At 38.6% G+C, this 25,549-nt stretch overlaps 1 protein-coding gene across 1 annotated transcript in view; it reads left to right on the top strand.

Annotated features, from left to right (window-relative positions):
* Nucleotides 1–25,549, top strand: part of NRG3 (neuregulin 3) — a 339,710-nt gene that overhangs the window by 226,188 nt on the left and 87,973 nt on the right. The window contains exon 3 of the mRNA XM_074544710.1: nt 12,759–12,832. Within this exon, the coding sequence (XP_074400811.1) occupies nt 12,759–12,832 (74 nt within the window). The remainder of the gene's footprint in view (nt 1–12,758; nt 12,833–25,549) is intronic.

Here is a 25,549-nt window from a genome sequence, read left to right as displayed (position 1 = left end):
ATTTTATGCTTTACATTAGATCATGTTAACCTGAGACTTTAAAATGCTGATTTCTAGCCCAGGTTTAACTGGACTTTTGCCCCAGAGATATCTGTTTTCATTCATTTTGTGGGGTTTCTTTTGGCTCCAGAGGAACAATAGAAGCAAGTTAATGTGAACATGGATTTAAAACCCATGGATTTAAATCAATAGTGCAATCTTTAAAAAGTTCATTAAGCGTATAAAAGAAATGGACAGCAGTGTGTATCTTTCTTAATGTTATTTATAAGACTTGAGGTGTTTAGTCATGATGCTAACTCCAAGTTGGTAGCAGGAGTGTATTAATCTCTATTGCATCAGGTTCCATTTAAAAATTTTATATCAAAACAAATTAAACCATTTCACTGTAAGTCCCATGTGAATGCTTACAGATTCTTTAGCACAAAATAAATTGAAGGCAATACCAACTTGAAGTGCAGTTGATGTCTTTTTCTTTATGAATCTTGAACTCAGACTTGTATGAAGTAAATGAAGAGTATTTTGAACTACAAGTATATGGATTCCCTCGCTTTTTGCTGGTTATCTTAACTGTTTCATTCAAATATTAGCCAGATATTTTGAGAAGTTTTCTTCCCCACTAAGCACTTGGTAGGAACATATTTGGGCTGGAGAACTATGGTTTTCAAGTGGGTGTAATAAGGCATCATTTTGTTACTGAATCTTACTTTTTCTCTATAAAATGGAATAGCATAGCTCTAAACCAGGTTTTTGCTTTTTCCATTTTTCAAAATGGAAGTATTATTTTGTATGAAAAATATAGTATAAATCATCTTAGCAGGATAAAATCCAAATTGAATTTACCGTGTAGATCAATTAAGTAGTGGAGGGGAATGAAGGGGCAACAGCTTCTAAAAGGAAGAGCCAACATATTTCAGCAATAAGCAAAAGATGATGAGGATATTTTTCAGAACTGTTCTCTTCTGTTTAGAAACACACTGAGTTGGTAAAAATAAATAAAATTAATGAGTGTCTCATTTCTAATAAATGTGAAAGACAGCAAAGACAACCAAGAAGGAAAAGGTTATTTGGTATTATTGGAAAAAGCAAGACTGGTCATTTTTTATTTTCTGATCTATGTACTGACATTTAAAGGAACTTACTACATACAAATGGGGGAAAACCTCATTAGAGGTGCAGGTAAACATATAATGAGTTTGTAGAGTAATTACTCCAGTCATAGTATAAATATTTTCATATATCAATTCCATGCACAAAAGCGAGATAAACTGTTTCACTGCAGGGCTGGTCTGACTTTTGAACAATCAATTTCTATATAAATGCAGTTATTTAGCTGTGCAGTTAGGAGGAGAGAAATGCCAGTAAATAGCAACAGAGTGAAAATATCAAGGGGGGCAATATTTTATTTAGAATAGTCTGTAACAAAGGGATGAAGAAATGTCCAAGATAACCTTAGATTAGCTAAATCAGTTAGCCCTAATAAAATAACTGCTGCATCATGGAACACACCTTTGGCTGCCAAATTTTACCGAAAAACACAGCAAATTTGTGAGCAGTAATCTCTGGTGAGCTGTTTGCCTCTGTTCCATGTATTTGAATTAGCAACTGTAGCATTATACTAAAACAACAAAACCTTTAGTTTCTGAGATGTTTAGAGAATTGAACAAGATATCAAGAGAGGTAGAGGGATGAGACTCAAGTGTGTAGTCAGTGAATTTTTTGACAGTGAAAAATAACTAACCTGTAAGTCATAAAGACACCAGTGCTGTCTCTTTGTTGAAGACTGGGTCAAATGCAGAGCTGATGGTTTCCAAGTGTTTTTTGGGCACTCAGCTGGCAATTGTACCTGCATGAGCCCCTGCCTGTGCTGTTTCCAGCTCTGTTGTTGGGATGCTGTGTTCCAGAGGCAGCCCTGAAAGTTCTTCTGGTTTGCTGAGTGTTTTCCTGCTTGTCTGCCCAGGTGGAAAATTACACGGGAATAGAGAGAGCAGGTTTCTTCCAGCAGCCCCTGTTTCTCTGCAGATTTGCTGCACACCAACTTGCAGTTTTTCCTCAGAATCTCTGTCGCACTACTGGCATTAAGGCCCTAAAAAAGGAGTAAAAGTAGAAAAACTCTTGAATCTAAATGGTGATGCTGAGCATGTCTGGATACTGGAACCCTCCTGGCCTTGGCATGCCTGTGGTTTGGCTGGTACCCAGCCTCAGAGGTCATTGGCACAAGGTTTTCCTCCCTACTTCTGTGTTGTGCTTTAACCCCAGTGTTGCACCTTGCAGCTGCTCCTTCCCCCCAGAGACAGGAGGGGAATTGAAAGGGGAGGAGGGAGAAAATTTGTGGATGGAAGAAAAGCCAGTTTAATAGGGAAAACCAAAGCTCTCCATGTGAGCGAAGTAAAACAAGGAATGAATTCGCCACTTCCCATCCTCAGGCAGGTGTTCAGCCACTCCCAGCAGGAGATGGCTGGGGAAAACAGACATCATCCCTCCAAGTGTCACCCTCCTCTTCGTCCTTCTCCCAGCTTTTTTGTATTGCTGATCATGGCACCGTGTGGTGTGGTCCCTTTGGTCACTTGGGGCCAGCTGTCCTGGCTGTGTCCTCTCCCAGCTCCTTGTGCACCTCCAGCCTCCTCAGTGCCCCAAGCAGGAAAGGCCTCGTTGTGATGCGCCAACACAGCTCAGCAGCAAGGAAAACATCCCTGTATTATCAACCCTGAATCCAGCACAAATCCAAAATGTAGCTCTAGAGCAGCTACTATGAAGGAAATGAGCTCTACTCCAGCCAAAGCCAGCGTGTTTCTGTTCTTTGCTCCAAAACACAAGGAGCCTTTATGTCCTGTTTCTAGAAAGGGGTTCATATCCTGCATGGCAGTGGATGGAAATGCCAAGATTTGCTTTGTTCTTACTTGGTATATTAATATTTTAGAATCTCAATCTAAAAATGAAAATTAGAATATCGTAAGTTTTCTTGTAATCAATGTTTAATGCATGTTTCATTAACCTAGCTTCACTTTATAAAAATTCTCAGTATTTTTTCCTGGAAAAAAACCATAATGAATAAGTGAGCTTGACAATACAGGATTTCTCCTTTCTGCACAAAATGACAAAGGTGTATTTATTTTATTACCCAAATGGCTTTAGTGTTTACATTGCCACCATTATTGCATATCTCTTGATAATAACTTTACCTCAAAAAATTCCAGCCACAGGAAAGGCTGTGCTGATCTTGTGACACTGCTATTCCAGCAGCACTGGCAGGGATGATGATGCTGTTCACTAATAGGCTGAAGGTCACACAAAAGGAGAGTGGGGTGGCTCCTGGAGCTGAGCTGCTGAGCAGGCAACCTCTGCTTTTTTCCTTCTAAAGGTTTTAGTCTTTAGAAATTAGTTCCTTTGAAATAAGAATGAATACAATCAGAATGACCTGTTCTGCTCCTTTTGTGTGTATGTGATGGGGAGGATTTTGTAGCACTGTCTACAGGCAGTGTGAGCTCTGCCGCCTTTCTTTCACCTGAATTCAGAAGAGAATTATCAGGAACACATGGCTGAGTTCAGTTCAGTTGATTTATGATTAGGGATTCAAGAGAAGCAAATGTATTCATCAAATTTCCTAGGGACGTCTTGTCAGAGACTAATTCTAATCCACAAAATGATCTTAAATGGGAACAATGACTTTCCTGATTGTTGCTTTCTGCTGCCATTATTTTGAAAATGGAATCAAGAAAGAGTCTTGTATGTATGACCAGTATGTTCTGGCATCAAGCATGTCACATCTGTGCTACCTATTGGAGTTACTGTTATTTCATAATACTCCAATCCTCAAAGTTTTCCTTTTTGTTGAGCTTGGCAGGTGGTGGCAGAGCATGGGTGGCTTCTCATGCAACTGCCTACTTTTACAAAAAGTGTTGAGAAGAGATGAAAATTGTTCATTCAAATGTAGCAGGTCCTTTTGTGAACACTATTCTTTTCTGTGCATAATTTTATTTTATATAGAAAATATCCACATTCCTGGTTTTCCATTGGGAAAAAAGTTTCCTTTTTGCACAAGTAAATAATGATGTCACTGATGGGTCAGGTACTATCTGCAGGGTATTTCCTGCAGCTAATACACACCCTGTGGTCTGAACCATTCTCATCCAAAGCTCACTAAATTACAGATATTTTGGCTGGTGAAGCTTTATTAAGTTGCATTAATAACTCATGGACCAAAGCACTTGATTCCCTAGAATTTTTTGTGGTGTGGGTTTTTTTCAGAAGGCTACATCTATGTAGTATGCCATAATGTTATTGCAATACATACAGTTTTCAGAAAAAAGAATATTCTGCACAAGACTAAAACTTTCTGTATAATAGGGCAACTTTAAAGATTTTTAGTTTTTTTGTCAGCAATTTTATAGATCTCCAGAGAGTGGCCTGTTTGAATTTTAAAACTAGTCTTCCTCTGGGCTCTAAATGATATTTAATATGCTAAGGAAGGGTTATTCTGCAAAATGTTCCTCTGTTTGAACTTTGGTAGGCAATTACAGTGCATGTCAAATTGTTCTTATCTCTGAAATGTGATGTGTGGAGACCATAGAAAATACAGTAGCAGAGGCATGTTTATCTCCTGCCTTGAAGTCAGGGGCCATGTTTGTGTAGATCATCTGGTAGGAGTTAAGGACACTTTACTGACACCTCTGAGTGGCTCCAATTATTTTTTTCAAGCCAGGTATAAAAACAGGTACAAAGCAAATGGCTCACTGACTTACTGAGGGGTTTTGAGTTCCTGTCTCTGTAGGTAAGCACTGGCTTGATGTGACTTTGAGTTTTTTAGGAGAGGAGTCTGTGTCAAGCAGTATTCAATGTAGATATTATGACTAGACAAGCTGAATTCCTGGGTGTATTTTAAATTTTGTCAAAAAAAATTAAATGGAAAGTTTAGCTGCCATTTGAAAAATGGTCTTTATTATGCAGGGCCAAGTTGGAAGTCTTGCATGCCTTTGCTATGATAAGCAAAGGATCCTTTGTGCTGCTAGCTTGGGCTTGAAACAAAAAAATTAATTTCTCTTAGTATTTTTGGTCTTACTATTGAATTGGGAAATATTCAATGTAATAAAGTGAAAAATGTATTTGACAGTTTTTGAAAAAAGTCCAGGGCTCTGTTGCTTTTATTAAGTAGCTGGAAGCCAAAGATTTTAATGTTGGGCTTGTAATATTTGTGGGGAGGAAAGTGGGAAGAGACACATCCAGCAAACCTGTGAAGCCACTCAGGAGTGAGTTTGCACCTCTCCTTACAATTACCTCATTTGTTGTTATAATTGCCATCTTTAACAAATGGCTCTTGAAGGGCACCTAACCCCATGATACCAAATATAAATCTTACATCTTTCAGTCCTTTTATTGATTTCTTAGATATTTTTTTTCGAACTAGGTCCCTGGCAGATGTTTTCAAGAAGAGTTTTGAAGAGTTTTTATTTATAAAATGGCAATCTCGGGCAGGCTTAATATAAAGCAAGGGTCTTGTTTTCATTTGTTTTTTCAAGTATTGAAGGTGGCTTTCATCTGTGCTGTGTGAGGCTTTGAATATGGTATGAAATCACTTTCCATTTATTCAAAATCTTTCTCGTGGCTGATGACTGCCATGCATAATGAAAGACTGTGCTCATTTATCATCCATGGTAAATCATTGATCACAGAGGTATCTTGTGGAGAAACCTAATCAAAGCTTTTCAGTTTTTCTGGTTGGTTAAACTCAGAACAGCAAAGAAATGATTGCTCAGTTAGTTGGTTAAACATTTGGTTTATTAGGTGATACAGACCATTTCTAAGGTTTTTTTTTGTGGTTTACAGATGTGGTTTGTTGTTAAGGAGATTAAGGAAGGTAATTCTTATCCCTTGAAAAGCACAAAGACCATGTATTAGTGTGAACTGTTTATCCACGTGTGGATATGCCACAAATGAATTTGATAGCAAGTAACCATCAATAATATATTTATATATCTTTGGATGCAAAACCTAACCCGAGTTGTAAGTGAATTCAGTAGTCTGGACCTGTTGTGTAACAATTCTGCTCAGGCTATGTGCATTGATTTGGAATATGAAACTTTTTTTTTTTTACTTTTTTTACTTCTTTTTTTTTTTTCTTTTAAGGAAACACATTCAAATTAAAGAAAATTTGTCTGTTGTTGAGGGAAGGGAAATTATCATCAGTTCAGGTGCTGTCATGGATGGCTGGATGGCTTGAATGGCTTTACTAACGTATCTTGTTAATTTTATTTCTTGTTATGACCTGCCTTTTAGGAAAGACAAAGAAGGCAAGCCATCTCTATCAGGAGAGGAATGATCATTCAGTAGTTCCAGCATAATTATGGATGAGGCATTTAAGTCAAATCCACATAACTCCTTTTCAAATGTTAAAAGCCTCATTTAGTTCAGTGGTTCCTACAGAGGATTTACTAAAGTGTCCCCATTTAGTTTCTCCAAGGCTAAAGGAACCTGAAACACTGGAGTCAACAAATTAGCTGGGAGTTTTATTATCTAAATCTGGGCAATGTCTCAGGGTTTAGTAGCTGTGACCTCTACTCTTTATGCCATCTACTGAGAGAGCATAGCAGTCCTTCCCTGTTTGAGAGCTGCACTGGCAATTTACATACTGAAGAGTACAGTGATTTGTACCAACCATAAATTTGACTTTTAAACAATCTAACTATAATTTCTCTATGATGTTAGAGTGTTTCAGCTGGACTGGTTCCACAGAAAATAATGTAAAAAACCCCTTTCTTTACTATTCTTTGTCTGCCTTCTCAAGATAATTTCCTTTCTGGTTACTTGCTCTACCTATTTTTAATAGTTACAGCATTTTTAAAGAAAGCTGACAGACACGTGGGTTTTTTGATTTTCCTTTTAAAGTTGATGCTGTCCATTCTGTAAGGGTTGTACTATTTCCCTAAGGAAAGAAAAAGAAGCAGCAGATACATACCTTAATTCAGTCACATAATAGATTGCAAGGTCTTAACAAAATCAAGTAAAACCCTGGTATGAAACATTTATTATACAGTAAGTAGCCTCTCTGTTGTGGGGATTATCTAAAATTGACTTTTTTGAAAGGACTAAAAAAAAAGGAAAATCGGAGGAGGGTGAGTGTCCTGGATTATTTCTAAGGCCTTCCAATCTGAAGGGATTCATGAGTATGTTCAAGAAGCAGTATGTTTTTAGCCAGTTCCTTATTGGATCCCCAGTTTGTTCTTTTTAATGCCATGAATTCATGTTACTTTAACTTAGTGTGCTTTTATGTGTTTATATTGAATTTAGTTTAATTTTACTTAGTAGGTTTTATGTTGTGCACACCATGGACCATAAGGGGTAGAACTTGAAGAAAGGAGCTTCTTCTCAGAATAGATAACACTCAAATGATCAGGACATTTCTGCAATATGGAAAACCTGGCTTTGAGTTCCTCATGCTCCATTCTCACACCAAAACTGAATGTGAATCTCCCACCTCAGGTGGGTTCCTGACCAGCAGACTGTAAACTACTGATGTTTCTGAAGGGTTCTTTTGTCTCTCGTTTTGAGCACAGTGTTCTCACTTGTGATCTGGTGGTCTGATCTGTGGAACCAAGGAAGCTTTTTTTCTACTTAGACTGGCTGCATGTCTTAAATGACTAGATTTCCCATCTGACCCTCTGTTAAGATTAATTTTTCCTCCCTTGTGAATAAAATCTTCACCTAATAACAATCCAAATAATAAATGTAAATTTCCATGTATGCCAGCTAAGGTCATTCTCCTTTCAGGCACAGAAATCTATATTTAGCTTACCTGCAGAGCAAAGGAATTATTTGTCATTGTTTACAGCACATTTCAGGCTAGATTGTGGGACAGCCCAATGGCCTATATAATGTCATGGCTTGCTATCATAGATTTATTGTGTAACTGATTCTCTGACCCAGGTTAAAGAGTATTGCACTCTCTGTGTGAAAATAAATACTTGATCGAAATTTATAGACCATTAGAATATTTTCTTATCGTGATCTTGGATTTCTCTCTTAGAGGATAAATAAAAGCTGCAATATGTTCTCTTACTGGTATCTGAATCTTAGTGCAGGGGATATAATGGTGTCAGGACAAAATAATTTGCAACTGATCCACTGAGATGGATCATTCTAATTAATATCATCTTTGAGACTCCCAATTTGCAGTTTTACAAGGGAATGGAAATGTGTGTTGATTTGGATTCACTGCAAAAATTAAATTTCATTTTTCATAGGTACTATTAATTCCATCTTTCAAATTGGATTCCTCCTTTTTATGAGACTAGAATCAGATTATAGGTTCATATAAGTTAATCTTTTGGGCACTGCGCTATTATGACTTTTTTTTAAATTTAATATTACAGACCACCTTTGGCCTATGACATCCTTATTTTCCTGGTGTGTAGTCCTACAGCTTTCTCTTTTGGTGTAGTCTGTCCCTGAGATGCCGCATGTTATTTTCAAAATTTTCATTTGAAATGAGCTTGTATACTTTATTTTTCGCAAATTCTTTGTGCAGAAAAGCCATTTTCTGCATAATTCTTCACATGGTCAGAGGCAATGTGATCACCACACTTGGGGAAGAGGGAGAATTTTTTCAATTTCAGATGGATGGATATCACAGAGGAGGAGGAAAGGGATGGGGATTTAGTTTTGCCTTCTTTCCTAGCCTCTGCAGTTTGCTGCTGCCACTCTCTCTTCTGCATTCCCCACCTTCCTGTCCCTTGACAAGTAATATTTAGGTATAATAGGGGTGTGGAGCTTTATATGGAAGTTTTTGGGGAAAATGTAAATCCTGATAGTACTGGCTTCTTGGCCCAAAGTTTTATGTCCTGCCCTACATTTTCTGTGTAGGTTCTCTTTCTTCCCTTTCTGCTGTCTTAAATCTGTTTTATTCTTCGTCTTTGTTTATTGTGCAAGTTTCTCCACCCTCACCCCCATTCACTTTACTTTTTCAAATGAATCCAACATTAAAAATTAGAGTGCTGTGTTAGTCTTATGAGTGACACAGTCATCTATTTGAAATGTCCCTTGGCTCCATAAGGTTGTACAAGAAACAGTTTTGGAAAATGTCCACAGAAAGTGTCTTTGACTAGAACAAACATGTATTAGTACTGTTTAACATTAGCAAAAACAATGAAAGAATGAATAAAGTCTCATACTGTACTCGCTTTTTAATAGTTAGGTGCAAATGTGCTTAAGTAAAAAGGGAAAAAGGCTTCTCACGAGGAATGAGAGATGTGTTTCTGCCTGTGGGTTTTCACACAGAGGTCATTGTGTGACTTCACAAAGTGCAATGCACAATGCAGTTTGTTACTGGTGACCTCAAAAAATTATCTGGGAAAGCATATTGCCAAAAAAAGATGTGAAGAAGACATGATGAAATAATCTTAGCTGAATTTAGCACTTATCAGTTAGGGATATGCTGTTTGCAAGCATTTCAGCAGTGCAGAGTAGCTTTACCTGTGCTTGTCTTTTCATACCGTGTAGTCAGAAGGATTTAGCTAATTCCATTCATACAGCACAATCCTGATGATATTTTTGGTCTAGAGCCTAGACAGACACACTCATTTAGGTGAAAATCTGAATGCAAAAAGAGAATTCCTTTTTTTTCCCTATTTACTCTGCAAAGAGGCTGAAATTAACACAATTTTTAGACCCCTTGGCCATGGTGTGCACTTGGAGAGGAGCTGTTGCTGGTGCTGGAATGGATCTTAGGCTGTCCTCTCCAGCCTTTGCTGCAGGGGTCCCACATGCACATCAGTGCTTTTTCTTCACTACAGGCAATACCTTATCCACGTTATTTTTCTTTTCTATTTTTCCCTTTTTTTTTTTTTAAATGGCATCTCTAATAAACATTAGTTTGTCTCGGAATTGAGTGATCATTTCTGAAACCATGAGCTGCACCTAAGCATTTCTCAAGGTTTGTCTGGTAACTCATGGCTTTTTTGATGCATCCATAAATATGTATTTGATCATTCACACTGCATATGGCAATATTGAGTGACCTTATTTGGGCTTTGCTGAACTGCTGTGTGTGTCACCACAGTGCTGCTTTCATAGGGTTTTCTGCAGTGCGTTGTTGTGCTTTCTTACCTAGAGGTGTGATACCAATGAGCAGCATGTGTGCATATCACATCTGCCTATTTAGGACACATGGTAGATGATTTAGCTGAGATTATGGGATGCCACATGATCAACTTTTATCATATTGTAGCATTATAACTGTCAAATGTGTATTCTTCAAGGCTTAGGGGCTTAACGTGCAAAAGTTTGAACTCGGGTGTCATAATGGCAGAGCAATTATTGCTGTTATTTGCTTTCAGAGATTTAAAAAAGAATTTGTTAAGGGAAGTAGAAGACTTAATTTTTATCTTTGCTGAAAATCTTAATGCAGTTTAAAAAACCAAGCTATGTTTGGCCGTCAAATTCTAGAATAACTGAGGCTGAAAAAGCCCTCTAGGATCAGTAGGTCCAACTGTTAACCCAAACCCATGTCTAAACCGTGTCCCTCAGCACCACATCTACACAGGTGTGGTGTGGGATACCTCCAGGGATGCTGACTCCATCACTTCCCATGGCAGGCTGTTCCAATGCCTGACCACAGATTCAGTAAAGAATTTTTTCCTGATACCCAATCTAACCCTTCCCTGGTGCAGTTTGAGGCTATTCCCTCTCATCCTGGCACTTCTTACCTGGGAGAAGAGACCAACCCCACCTCACTGCACCCTCCTTTCAGGGGCCTGTAGAGAGCAGTAAGGCCCCTCCTGAGCCTCCTTTTCTCTGGCTAAACCTCCCCAATTCCCTCAGCACTCCTCCTTTGTGCTCCACTCCCTTCACCAGCTCAGTTGCCCTTGTCTGGACTCGCTCCAGCACCTGAATGTCCCTCTTGTGTTGAGGGACAGAGAACTGGACACAGCTTTCAAGGTGCAGTCTCACCATAATAGGTATTATCTGAGTGTGAGGTTATGGTGTTTCATTAAAAGATTGTCCTTTGGAGTATCATCCACCTCTGTACTAAATTTTGAAAGAAACACATTCCCTTTGTGGCATGTTTGTCAGAGGTACAGGTAAGTGAAAACGTCCACGCACTCCGATGAGCTCTTGGCACAGCTCTTCCAGGAGATACCACTCTGTCACTCTCTCCTCACATGCTTGTATGACCAACAGTTTAGCATAGAGGGTCTTAAGTCTGTAATACGGGATTTATAAACGGGGCAGGTGCAAATGGGTGTCAAAAAGTGAATAGAAAATGCTCATAGAAAGGCAAGAATCCCCACCAGGGCAGGTTGTACTTAAGCTTTGGTATGAGGTCTGCCAGCTCCTCTCAAGACTGTGAAGAAGGGTTTCTTTTTGATGTGAGGCAGCTTCTGATGTTTCTTAATCAGAGGCAGAAGATGCATATGTCAGTACCTGAGTACGTGTGGGCTTCAGTTTTTCTGACTAGTGGACAGTTTTAATTAATTGAACATTTTTTCATTGACCGATAGCTTATGGCCGCTGTCATAGGATCTGAATGAAACAAAACCTGAACAGCTTTTTCAAGTCAGTTATTTTATAGATAGGCAAGTACTGGGAGGAAGCTGATCTCCAAAGCAGTACCTCATATCCATTAGGGGGAAAGGCCAAAAGGGAAGTTTTCAAATATTATATGTATGGGAGTTTTAAATCTTTCTCTTACTGCAGATTTTTACTACATTTTTGGGTCTGATGGGAACATATTTTACATATTTTCTCACAAATGTTCTTCCTAATCCCTGAGTCAATGCTGTTGAGATGTACTTCTCATTGAACCATTAATTTATAAAACCAAAAGCGTATTAAAAGGCAACATTTAGAGGAGGCCTGAGTACAAACATTGTGAAGGAACAGATAGCTTCTTCTCCTGACATTATCACATCATTCAAGCTGCAGTTGTCAACCCTAATGAAAGCTGGTGATGCTGATTTGAGCATATTGCTTATGTGATGTGCAAGAGCTTTGGGAGATAAGGAATCCCTGGTGCTATCATTTATAATTAAAGTGTCCATCACTTTCCTCTGAAAAACTGCTTGACGAATAAATAATTAAAGATCTGATTCTGATACACTTAGTTGAAATGAGACTTCTGAGAACAGTTCAAAAGCAGCAAATGGAATTTCTTCAAAGTAAGGCTTCAAGATAAATAATAGTATTACAATCTCAGTCAAAGCCAGTTCTTGTTTGTTGAGGCAGGAGGGTATTCTGGTTTATGTGCCTTAAAATCTAATCTCCCAGGCATCTTAAACTTCCTGCTTGCAAACAATGCCTGGTGATGTCTATCTAAGCACAGTATAAACTGGTATTAAAATTAATGGCTAGCTAACTGTTCCCTGCTTTTTCAGACAGCCAAAGAGAAGCTGTCTGTCTCATGTTTTGTGCAGCATGGAAGCTTTATAAAGTGCTATGTTACCTGAAGGGTTTATTTTACTTGTAGCTATGCATACTTTATACTGGTTTTTTCTTTGGTTGTTTCACTGAATTGATGTATAAAAGAATGGTTGTGCTAGAACACTGTTTGTTTTCGTAGTTTCTAAAATAATCAAAAGGTTTGAGGGGAAATTTTTTGAAACACAAATTATTTTACCTGCTTCCACTGTGTTCCAGTAATAACCATGCTCCCATTAGAGTGCAAATAACTTGCATAATGTGGAGCTGTGTTGGCAGGGTTGGTTTGGTGCCTTGAGATTAACCTTTCACTGCCGCATGCGTATGTTTGTCATTTATCCCCTTTTCCTCAGGTGCAAAGAGGGCTACCAAGGAGTCCGCTGTGACCAATTTTTGCCGAAAACCGACTCAATCTTGTCAGATCCAAGTACGTCAAATGTTTTTCTTCTATTTCCAATCCATGCTGGAGGCTGCTCTTGCCGTGTGAGATGACCCTTTGCCTGTAGTCAGACAGTCCCTGCTGGGGGCCACTGCAGATGTGTGTCACAAACAGGGATGCTCTTGCTGGTAGGGTGAAACCACGTCATCCAGTCTCTGTTCTTGTGAAACATGTGCTGCTCCAGCAGGGCACGTGGTTCCTTATGGTTTGGAATAATACTGTCCCTGCTTAGAGCCAAAGTATTTGTGTTTCTCTGCTTTTGACTCAACAACAAGTAAAATTACATAATCTAAAAGGAAGCCCAGTATAGAGTGCAAAGTGGTTCCTTCAAAAGGAAATAAATACGCACTGTGTGGCACCGAAGAGATTATAATCTCCTTAGAAGCAGTTTATATCAGTTTACATGGAAATTAATTATTTTTCACTTGGACAAGTGATTTGTTGTCTATTTACCTAAATAATAAATAATAAATATGTACTTTCAGATAGTACTGTGGAGACAGAGTAACTTTGTACATGTCAGAATAACATCTGCATATATCTTCTCTTACTCCGCTGTTTCCCTTTCCAAATTCTCTTGACTAAGAGAACTATGCCAAAAATATTACCCAAGATTAATTTTTTGAAGGTGAATCTAATTAATTATGTTTATCTTACATTTTTAAATGAAGTGACGTACAACAAAGGGTCATATCCGATCTCTTGGTTTTGTTCACATACCTGGAAACTGTAGCATATTAAGTTGTCTGGTTTTGAGTACTCTTTAAAATTAGATTTTAATTGGTTTGGTTTGTTTTTTTTTTTTTTTTAAGACCAATGCTTGGGGTTTTTTTTTAGTCTTTGTGTTTTTTAATTTATTTTCTTGTGCTTTTCCATGTGAAAACCTGTTTCCAAAGGCACCTGTTGCTTTGTAGTTCTCTGTGTTGTGTACCTCCCATTTTGGTTTGCTTTGTGTTTGGTTTATTTTCTCCTTAGCCTGACCTTTAATGGTAAAGTGCAGAGCTTGTAGTGAACAGGCAGATTTTACCTCAGCCAAGTTGTATGTGCATGTGTCAGTACAGAAGCTGTGTATATGTCAAGGAAAAAGATAATTTGTATTCTAGAAGTGTGGGAATGGACTGTTGATGAACAACAGTTCTGTCTGACCTGGTTTTCACAGGGGACTCTGGCTTTACTCTCTCAAGAGTAGAGGTTAAATCTGTGCAGATCCAGCACAAAGCACCAAAAAGCTCCCAGATTAGGCTGCATCTAACAAGACCAAAAGCCCCACAGTGTTTATCTGGTGCAGACAGTATTTTTGTTTCTTTCTTTGTGTTGGTTGTGCAGATTTGCTTCTCTTCAGTAGGAGATGCTTACTCCAGTTGGGTTCTAGCTAGGTTGTTTCCAGAGCATTTTTCAGCCACATGATAGTGAGGCTAAGTGCTGCTGAAACAGCCTTTTTATACCTTCTGAAAACAAAAACTGCTTTTTTTTATTTTGTTGAGATTTTCTTTCAAAATGGTATTAGTTAGAGTATGTAAGGAGGAGGGGCTTTGGCTTGACATTGTCATGGGTCTACTGGACACACCTGTGGCCCAAAAGGAGCCTCTCTTCTGGAATGAATGAAGAAGGTTAACATGACTTAGGTATGTTTCTAGTCAGTTTTTAAATTTAACTTATATTTGAGTCTTGTCTGTTTTCAAAAGAGGAAAAGACAGGTCCAGTTCAGGTCCATTTCTGTGTTCTGGCATAATGTGATATATCTCAGTGTACATGTGTGCACATGCACTTGTTCTAAGGATGTTGAGCCTGGAAGGAAGATAATTGAACTTTCTGCTGCAGCTGGACAGTGACAACATCTCGTTCAGGAGTTAAATCAGTTATCTTCCTTCTGGTGAGAGGAAAAAAAAGTAATATCATGCTGATAAGTAGCACTCAGTAGCAGAAGTGTTTGTTATTTGCATAACCTGAGGAGTGTAAAAACTATTTGACACAGTAGTCAAGCACAGTATTATCATCTTCAAAGGCTCTGGGTTTGCACTGCCAAAACTTAGGTTTGTGGTTGAATGTGTTTGGATTAGAAAGAGAATGGCTGAAGGGTGAATTTGGAGGTGGCTTCAGAGAGAAGCAATTTTTTAAATGCAATGCTAAATTTGTGAAAGCTGGAAAATGCAATGAGGGCTCTTTAGTCTGGGCTGCACGGAGCCAGCACTGGCTGGTGTCAGTCAAGCTTTATGAACAACTCCAGCGCATGGAGTTTCGTGGGATTGCTTAGGGTGTTCCTGGTGGTGAATGTGCTGTTGATGACACATCTGCTAACATTCAGCTTATATGAAGTTTGCATGCATGAAATACTGAAGCAATGTTTTTGTCTTAGCTTGCCTGTGATACCACAGGTTGTATTTTCAGAATAAACCCTTGTCGTGACTGGAAAGTGAATCTGTACCAGTCACTTGATAAATAGCAACAATTTTGCTGTAAAGTTGTTATTTACATATATGGGCCAAAGCATCTTGATTTTTTTTGGTTGTTGTTTTTTCAATAGCCTGCTAAAACAAACCAAGCTTGTTCAGTGTAGCTACTATCTGCATTCATTTGCATAGTGGAAAATAGTGCGTTATGGCCCTGCAATACTTTTAACACCAGCTTCTTGCCTCATTCTAGATGTGTGTTAGGCAGGTCTTGACTTTGCATCACAGATATTAATACAAATTATGTATTACTTAATATGGATTAATGCATGCTAGATCACATCCATGCAGTTTAATTCAAGTAACTGATGAAGGTATTTAAGATTCTGTTTTCAGGAAACACTTTTTGAAACTACTAGATGGTGTTTCGGAGCTCCTGAATTGGCATCCATGGTTTCTCGTAGTCAGATTTGCCACCTGCTACCTTCCTTCAGCTCAAAGATAGGATCAAACTCCTAAGAAAAAAAAAATTAAAACACACACAGACCAATGTCAAAACACTCCAGGTACAGGCTCTGTGACTGGACCTTTAGGTGTCACAGATGTAACAGTTTCCACTTCCCTTAATATCTCTATTCTTGACAAGATTTTCTGGCTATAAGAGAAAGTTATTAAAAAAGAATCCAAAACAATCCAAACATAAGTAGTTTGAGAAGTTTGGTAATCTTGGAGTAAGAGAGAAACTTGCCTAAACTATGAGAGCCTCAGACATGTGGGAACCTAACAAAATAATAATGTCACCAACAGGGGAAAAGGCTGCATGGCAAAGCCACCCAGGCTCACAGGCTCAGTTTGAGGAGGAAATCTGTCAGCCATGCTAACAGTGTGCAGGAGAAGTCCCTGAACTCTCTCTCAGTCATCTTATCCATTATATGGAGGAAATAATAATGGGACAGAAAGAACAGAAACAGCAGCCACATGCTGGAAGGAAATTATATTTAGAATATTACTTCAGCTTTCTTTGTCTGGGCTACCTCCTCTGTAAATACAGCTAACAGCAATGGTAGAACACTTCTATTTTCAGCATTTTTTTTAAGTACAACCTTAATACAGTTTTAGGCACAAGAAATTTTTCTGTAGTCCTGTGTGTATCTGTAGGGTTGGGAACTTACTTATGACAGAAATTGTAGAATTTTACTCCTGTACTGTCATTTATAGTGTTCTGGAGTAGACCTGCCTAGCCCAATGAGTCCTGAAAGTTAAGTTGTATGTAGGCTGCAGATATTTCTTTTAATCTGCTTTTTTACTGAGGCAAAGTAAAACCTTTAGAGCTTTGACTGTTCTGTGGGCATATTCCAAAGTGGGGAATAAGACATTGAAAATGAGTTTATCACCTTACCTCATTTTACCAAATTGCTCCTTTTCACCTATAAGTATTTTGTTCTTAGCATTGAAAGCTACTTTTCTATGCAAATTGTGTATTTCAATTTTATTAATTTTTTCTTCATCACTTTAACATTCCCATCTGTCCCATTTGACTCAGAAGCTTGAGTAAAGAAGGATCCTCTATTAAATATTGGGCATGTTCTCCAATCCTTCTGCAGAATAAATCCATTATTTCCTAGAAGAATAAAAGTGGGCTGGAAAGCTTATAGGTTGCCAGGCCATGTTCCTGCTGTTGCATCAACCCCATCACATAATTTCTTCTGTAATCTGATCATACTTCACTCATAATCTGTGTGAACCAGCCACCAGAAACAGGGTTTGTTTGGCATCCCTGCTCTGAGAATTTCAAGAATTTTCAGCTTTCAGACAAAACTTACAGCAAAATGTGTCAATTTTTTGTGTTTTGCTAAAATGCTTCATTTCGACTTTGATTTTTTTTTTCTCTTGGTTTTCATGTTGTTATGTTTGAGCTTTGTTAAACTGGCTTTTTCAAATGTCAAAAGTCTTCTTCCCACTGAGTGAGCTGTAGCCTGTGGTCTTACAGCACTTTAACCTGTGACAACATGGCGCACATGTTTCTCTTTGAATCTCATCAAAGAGAAACCTGCAAGTGTCATATCTGGAACCTGCAGCTGCTCATTCTTAGATTACTGTAGCGAAGGATCAAACTCCCTCTTCTGGAAGACTGGGACTGTAAATGAGAAAAACAACTATAGCTAGCTTACAAATGAAAAAATGTCTTTCCAAAAATGTATTAAAAACCCTAAGACCGCCCACTAATGTCCTCAAAAAAAAAAAAAAGCTCCCCAAAAGCATCTTAGGCATTTTATTTTTTATTCCGCTTATCTAGTTTTGTATATGTGAGATCATAGGATAATTTATGTTGAAGGAGAAGTGTGGAGAACTCAGGAAGTTCAGCCTCCTGCTTTAAGCAGACATGGCTTTGAAGTCTGTGCTACTGCACTGGACATCACAAAGGTTTCTTGCAAAGGGACTCTTATCAAATAGAGGATAAGGAACATCAACATTGTGAAATATCTCTAAAATATATTTTCAAATAATTAGAATACATAAAATGAAACTTGTGCTCCTCATTGAATGACTGATTTTCTAGGGTCTGAGTAATTCTTTTGTTAAATATACTTAACCTTTCTGAATTTGTCAGAGTTCCTTCTGAATTTGCTTTTTTTCCTCCTATTTTGATTTCTAGGAGGTATAGGAGAAAATAAGATTTTGCTGTTGGAAGGACTTCAAAGGTTGCATGGAAATAGGGGCAGATGGGGTGGGAGACTAACCAGAGGTGGATATATCTGAGTTTTGTGGAGGACAAGTCCTTCTTAAACAGATTTAACATGGGACTGACTTAATCCCAGAAAGAACTTTTGAAATCTAGATCTAAGTCTAAATTTTGTGACTTAACTTAGTCTTAAAAAGAAAAGTTTTAAGTCCTCTGCATTAATTATTTCATCTTTTCAAGATTTTTTTATTCAGAAAAAGCATATGAAGGGAGAGGTTGTAGACCAAGCTTCTTTTATAGTGGCTGTCATTTTATGCTGTTTTATCAAACTAATGGCAGAATGCCACACCACCAGTGTGTTCACAAAAAACATTAACTGTCTAGGATGTTAATCTTTTACAAAAATTAAATAATCAATAGGTGGTTTTCCATTGGCTTGTGAAATTAGGTTTAGAGAACGAAAGACGTGGTGACTACAGTCAGGGGAAATCCCCCAAAATGACAAGTCAGCAGAAGATCTGTTAGCCTCCATCAAGTGGATCTGATTTTTCTCTCAACTGCAGTCTCTTCATAAAGGTGTGCAGCCAGAGTTCCTCCAGTTCAAATGCATCACAAATTAACTTAGATGAGTCCTGATGCATTAATGGATTGAAAGGAAGGAATTGCCTTAATTGAAATAGTAATAAAGAAGAAAAGCAACACAATCTCTCCAGAAGTTTCAATAAGTTTAACTGTAGGTGAGAAAAAAATGCCTCAAATGAGAGACAGGCTGAGGAATATGAAACATCAGAAAGGTAAAATAAGAAAAGATATCCCTGAGGCAATGAGGGACATGTTTTCCCTCTTCTTTGATCATCAGGCACGTAAAGACCTTGGGATATGATCAATAAAAGATGATGTGTTTTCAAGTCTGAGTTGTATGGAAGCTGTAAAATTTGACTTTCTGTGATTTGTTTTGATTTGTTTTGTTGCTGGTTTTGTTTTCTTTTCCTTAAAATAATGACTTAGGCTTTATTCTGCAGAGCTGGAATGGAATGTTCCAAACTAGAAGTGCGACATTAACAAAGGTTCAGTAAAAGTGTTCACCAGTGATAACTGGAAACGTGAATGTGTTCGTTATCAGAGTGTCCTGAAACATTAAAGTCAAAGAGAGATTAATTGAAGTCACAGATTTGCCACTAATGCCATGGGCAAAGAAAATCAGTGGCAGTTTTGATAATGTTATTTCTTACAATCCTAAATGCAAAATTTAAATTCGTAGGAAGCACCTATAATATTTTATTCTATGGATAAGCTAACAGTCCAGAATGTGCAGTATAGACGTTTTTGAGTAATTTTTTTAAAATTTCTTGTTTTCTCTGTCAGTACTGCAAAATAGATTTTCAAAATCAGAAGGATATTGGGAATCCTCATTTTTCTAATGAGGGAGGGACAGTACTTTGAGTTCGTCTTCTAAATTCGTGTTGCTCTTCTGAGGTCAAAACAGAAAAAAAAGTCCATTCATGTGAGTGCTGTTGCCAAATATCAAGCTGAATTGCTTTCATTATTTTTTATGCAATAACAGAGGTGGTTTTTCCCTGCTTTCTTTGAATCGCCGGTCCTTTTAGAAAAAAAAACAAACCGGCAGTGGGTTTGCACAACTGTTCACAACACCTTCTGGCTTTCTTTCTGGAAATATTAGTAAGGGGGCTACAATTTATTTCCATTTCATATTTCAGTTTTAAATTGCATGTCAGCCTTTACTAAATTCATATGGATCTTTATTTAGGAATTAGCTCAAATAACATTAAAATAAAAAGTCATACAGGTTTATTTGGAAAAATAGAAAAATTCAATCTGAATGAGACCAAAATTCTTATATTAGTTTTAAAGAAGCATTAGTTCCTCATTCTTCTCTGTTCATCTCTTCTCCTGGAAGACAAGAATGTATTGGCATCTCGTTACTCAGCATTGGTTTTTTTCAAACTTTTAATTTGAAGTTTTCAATTATGTCTGGTTTTGCCATGGCCTTTACACTATAGATGGTCTTCTGGAATTCAGTTTGTGCAGGCTGCATCTTTGTAGACATTCTTACTAAGCATCTGGAATCAGGCAAATGCAGTATCTTTGATAGCAGGGAAAAAAACCTCTGAACAAACCTCAAAACCACTTGTTTCCTTCTTCTTCTTCAAAAATTGCATGTGGTTGGAAGGATAATAATGAAATTGAACAAGTCATATGGAGTCAGTACAAATCCCAAGGAAGAAAGAAAATGGGATCTCCAGCAATACAAATCCCAGCCAACAAGAAGTTTTCATCAGCATGTCTTTCTGTAAGCCGTGGTTGCTATAAACCAAAAAGGAAACGAAAGGCACCTCATGCAGGGCAGTTTGAAGGCCGCCTTTCCAAAATGCCATTCGTCTGTGAAATGTGGGACTTGTGTCTGCTTAAAGAATTTCTAGGTCTTTGTGTAGTGGTTTTTGCAGGTGTATTTCAGGTTAGGTTGTCTCAGCCAGGGCTCGTTTCCCAGAGCCCAGCGGATGGCTGTGCAGGGAGGGTGCCATGTTACACAGGGACCGCGGCTGGAAATCGCCGCCAGCCAGGAGCATCCCGGGGCTGCCGTGAGAGGCAGTGCAGCTCCCCCAAAACAGGCACCTTCTGAAACAGCCACTCCTCCCGTCCCTCTTGCAAACACATTGGGATTTCCCAAATCTGCTGCTGGCCATTCCGTGGCTGTGCAAGTGCAAATATGGTTGAAGTCTGTGTTCTGTGACACCCTGGAAGCCCCTTATTTCACCTGTTACCCTCAGTCACTAACTTTTCTGACTCGTGTACCCTTCACTGACAACATGTTGTTGGTGGTGTCAATCTCCCATGGACTTTTGGAAGGGCTTCCCAGATTTTGGCTGGATGGATAAGGTGCAGTCAATCACTGACTTGTCAGATCACAGTTTTGGACCTCCTAGGAGAAAAATTCAGCAGTGTAGTGGCCATAGTTGATGCTCAGGGACAGAAGTGTAAGGAAAGATGGGCCATCATGAAATGACATATAGGAGAATTGCACAGAACATGATTGTAACTTAGCTGAAAACATTCATTTTTTTGGGCTCTTGTCTTTGTAAATTAGCTGCTCAGTTGTCCAAGAAGATCTTATTTAGCAGTACTATTTCACTTTACATCACACTTCTGATGCTGAATTCTTCATGGTTGGATGAGATGGCATAGTATAAGTTTCTTTAAGATGCCGTTGCCCAGTGCAGGAGCTAGTAAGTACACATTGAGAAAAGAGATGGATTTCTCTTATTGGCAGTTAATGCTGTCTTTGAATGTGGCTGTATTAAATCTAATCTGAATTGTTTTGCCATCTCCTATGAGTGGTTCTGCATTAAATGATCCTAGTAAAAAATGTAGTAGGGTGGAGACAGGTGCTGTGGGGTTACATATATTGTTATCTGTCCAGAGTACAGTTTTGTGGCTGTAAGTAGTGAACAGCAGGAAGACGAATTCTGCACTGCGCAAGCACAAAGCTGGGAATCAGTCCAATGCACACTCACTGCCTTGAGAGTAAAAACATTAAGAGGCTCATATGTGAGAGCTAAAATTTCTTCCAAGAGCATTTCTGCTGAGTGTTCTGATCATCTTTTCAAAATGAATACCTCAGAAGAGCCTCTGTGCTCTTAGCTGATCTTAGCTGATCTTAATGCTCTTTGCATTAAGTCCTTACTCCACTACAAGGATGCTCATTAAGGCAATTATTGTTGTTAGACTTTTCACTTGGCTTAGAGCTTCTATCAGTGTTGATTCAGCTAATTTGAACAATCTCTGCTCGTGAAGGAAAACCAGGAATAAGTATTACTCAAAGTTAAAGTAGTGAGTGCTCTGTGTTGCTGTGAAGACCAGATTCTGTGAGGGCAATGTGTATGTACATACCTGCCTACAAGAATGGCAATCTTACTGAAAACATTATAGGTCAGTATTACTATGAGTTTGATTACCACATCAAAGTTATAATCTTTTGCTAAGAATAAAAACAGTACTGGGACTCCTGAAGGCATTTTCAGGCTCATTTCTTAGGCCTAACATAAAAATTTAGCAACAGGGAGCAGCCACTTCTGGTTAAAACTTGACTGTGCAAACCCAGCAATTTATGTAATTATTATTTCCTGGATTAGAAAGATCAAAAGATAGAATCTTGATCTCTCTGGGACTGGTAAATGTTTGTTAATGAATCCTTCAAGATGGCATTGTCCTCACATGACTTCTATGGCATGTATGATTGCTTTTTCTATTGGGTTTTGTATTGACCATTAGGGAGTCAAAATTGCCAGCCATGAACATATGTATTCATACTCTTCAGTGATAAATTTGCTCATGGCAGGAATTTCTTAAAGACAAACCAGCTCAGTATTGTCCTGGGAGCAAACCAAAGAGCAGACTGGAAGAGGCAGTTCTTGATGAGGCTGTGTTTGCAGGACCAGATTCACTTCCAGCCATTTCAGTGCGCACCCTGCTCTCAGGGGTCCTGGCTCTTTGCTCTCACTGCAGGTTCCTGTTTGCTCTAGAGGAAAAAGTGCAATTGTTTGCTGTCATCAACAGTCAGAAGTTAATAAGGGGCCTGGGAGACAGAAAGGTCTTATCTTTGGTGACTTCTGCACACAGCCTGAGTAACAGGTTTGACAGTCCAGCTCTGGATGGTCATCCCAAGAAACAGTACTGAAAGAACAAGGAACAGCAAAGCCCATTGCCTGTCTGCAAGTAATTCTGCTTTTTGATCTTGTCTTCTCCAACCACTTGAACACCTCAGCTGAATTAGCAAGAGAAGATTTGGGTGTATTACATATGCTGCTAGGACACCAGATTGTTTTAATCTTTTTTAATCTTTTACCTTCTATCCTGACGTATCTACTTTATGTCCCTGCCCATTTGTGAGGGGCTTTTTCCTTCAGCATCTGGATTATATATCTGTTAGTGAGTTGTCTCTCTCTGCCAGTCTTTGCTTCCACTCAGTATTTGCCATGTGCTTTTCTGTGATTCCTTCCCACACTGTCACTGCACGTGGCCTTTACTCCCTCTCTGACACCAAGATTTGACTCCTCTGTTTCCAATCTTCCAGATGAATGTCTTAATCACAAACAGCTTTTCACAGCCTGTCTGGTCTGTCTCATTTAGGCTTCCCTTTCGTCCTTATCTAAAATGTTTACTTTTTTGTTCCATAATGGAATAAAAAAATATAATTTGCAGTTTAATTTAGTATCCTAAATGTTTACAATGAACAGATGTCCACATTTCATTTTGTTTCCAAAAGAGTTGGCTCCAATTATCTCTGAAGATACAGTGAGAGGTTAATACCTAATGCTTATCAGGAGAAAATATCCACTGTGTGGGCTGCTTGTGAAAAGCAGCATCTAAATTTAACTTGGATTCTTGTTTTGTTTGCTTTTAGTAAAACTGATTTTTTTTTTGAAAAAAAGGTTGCATTTTCAATACAGACTGGTTTTATGTGTCTCGACAGTGCTTTTATTGTGAAAGCTTTTTCAGGTTCAGAAGGAACCTTATCTGGTACAGGAAAAAAAGCCCAGAATTATCAGAGAACAGAATACTTGTCCATGACAGGTGAAAGACAGGTTCAAGTCCTTGACCTGATTTTGCTCTCTTGCAGGTGAATGCCTAGATCACAGCACAGAAAAAGGGAGTGGGTCAGTCAGTGTCTTCTTTTGGGATGGTGGTCGTAGATTTTTTTTTCCCCTTGGTTTTAGCCTTTTTCTGCTATTTCCCAGCCAGCTGTAGTGGTGAATTGGTAAACTTGAAATTTCTACTGTAGTGAAAAGTGTATTTTTGCAGTATAGCCCTACCCTAGACAGAGCACAACACAGAATTTTGCTGAAATGCTCATCTATATTATAGAAGATGCTAGAGTTTACAAAATGTTAAGATACTGACTTAGGTCTAAATCTAGAAAAAAAATACTGATGGGTATAGTTTCTCAGATAAATACTAAGATAGTGAGCAGCTTTAAAGCATCCAGCTGAATTTTTTGCTTTAACTTGTGTTTTACATCATAAATTTGCTGTTTTCTTGATACTGAGGTGACCTAGTGCGTTTTAACTCTGGGTTTAATGAGTCCTTCTGAAAAGGCTTTTTCTAGAAGCTGAGCAGCTCTGATGTGGGAGCCTGGCTCCTGCTGCTGGAGGAGCTGTCCCCGAATGGCTCCATCTGCATCTGGCAGACAATGCAGTGCACTGATGGAGGCAGTGTCCTTTTGAAGGAGCTTGCTGGTCTGTGGAGATGAGCAGTTGTAAATATAAATATGTATATATGTTAATATATAAAAGCAAGATGTATTTTTGTTTCTGTGAAGACTTTGTGTTCCAGTCTGATCTACCAGTCTTTCACAGTTTGGTCTCCTATTAATGCCGTGTTAATTTACTGTCTTTATCAGTCTCCATGTCTTAAGCAACCCTTGTGGTCAGGATTTGTTTAGTGTTCCATAAATATTTGAAGATTTTAAATGCTTTTAAAGCCTTAAAATACAATTGGTACACTTCTGGAGAAGAGATTACTTATTTCAGAAGAAACTGGGTCAAGCCCTATGTGTAGATGTCCAGACAATTCCAAGTAAAGGTGCTGCTCACCAATGCCATTCTCAGTAATTTATTATTCATTTTATTGGCATTGGAAACATGGTGACTAAAGCCTAGGGAAAAGGGAGCTCAGGAGAGAACTTACCACTCTCTACAACTCCCTGAATGGAGGCTGTAGACAATAAGGGTTGGTTCCTTCTTCCAAGTAACAACACAAGAGGAAACAGCCTCGGTTGTGGCAGGGGAGGTTTAGGCTGGGTTTAGGTTGGTTCTTCACCAGAAGGGTGGTCAGGCTGTCCAGGGAATGATGGAGTCACCATCCCTGGAGGTATCAAAAAGACGTCTGGAGGTGGCACTTGGGGACACGGTGTAGCAGTATAGGGTTATTGACAGTTTTGGGTTGATGGTTGGGCTCAATCTTGGAGGTCTTTTCCAAGCGAAGCAATTTGGTGCCTGTGTGGTTCTGAGGGGCAATGTTACTGTGTGAGTTTGCAAGCAAAGATGACAAGTTGGGCCCCGTTGGGGTGGTGATAAGGACACTTCCTTAGGGTGTCAACAACTATAATGGTGGTTGATAAATATAGAGATGCATCTGCTTGGGGAGATCATGACCCATTTCAGTCGGTTCTTGCTTTATGAGCTTTCTGTGCCTTTGGAAGTACATTCAGGGTAACCTATTTCTCCCTCCAGAACTTCTGCTTTCCTCAGTCCTGTGTTAGTCAGAAAGCTCTTACCAGAAGTTGTTGTGAAAGCAGGAAAGGCTCTGCCTGATTTTTCATACCACCCTGCATATGTATGAATAAAGATAACTATAACTTTCCTATGTAGAAAATGGGCAAGATGTATTTTCCTGCTCCATCAGAGACTAATTAGAATATGGCAAATGAAGAAAAAGCCAAATTTTGATGTTATAAGGTGATTTGAGAAGAAAAGGTGGTAGAGAAGATAAATCTTCTAACTATTTAGGAAGCTCCAATAAGACAACCTGAGGAAGACTCAAAGTCATAGCTGCTCAATGTCTGCGTCTGCTCCTTAGTACAGGGAAATTATTCAGTATCTGCTAGGGCAGATC

This window comes from Zonotrichia albicollis, chromosome 7, assembly GCF_047830755.1.
Source record: "Zonotrichia albicollis isolate bZonAlb1 chromosome 7, bZonAlb1.hap1, whole genome shotgun sequence".
Taxonomy (NCBI): Eukaryota; Metazoa; Chordata; class Aves; order Passeriformes; family Passerellidae; genus Zonotrichia; species Zonotrichia albicollis.
The sequence above is the reverse complement of the archived record's forward strand: the minus strand, read 5'-3'. Positions and strand labels throughout refer to the sequence as shown.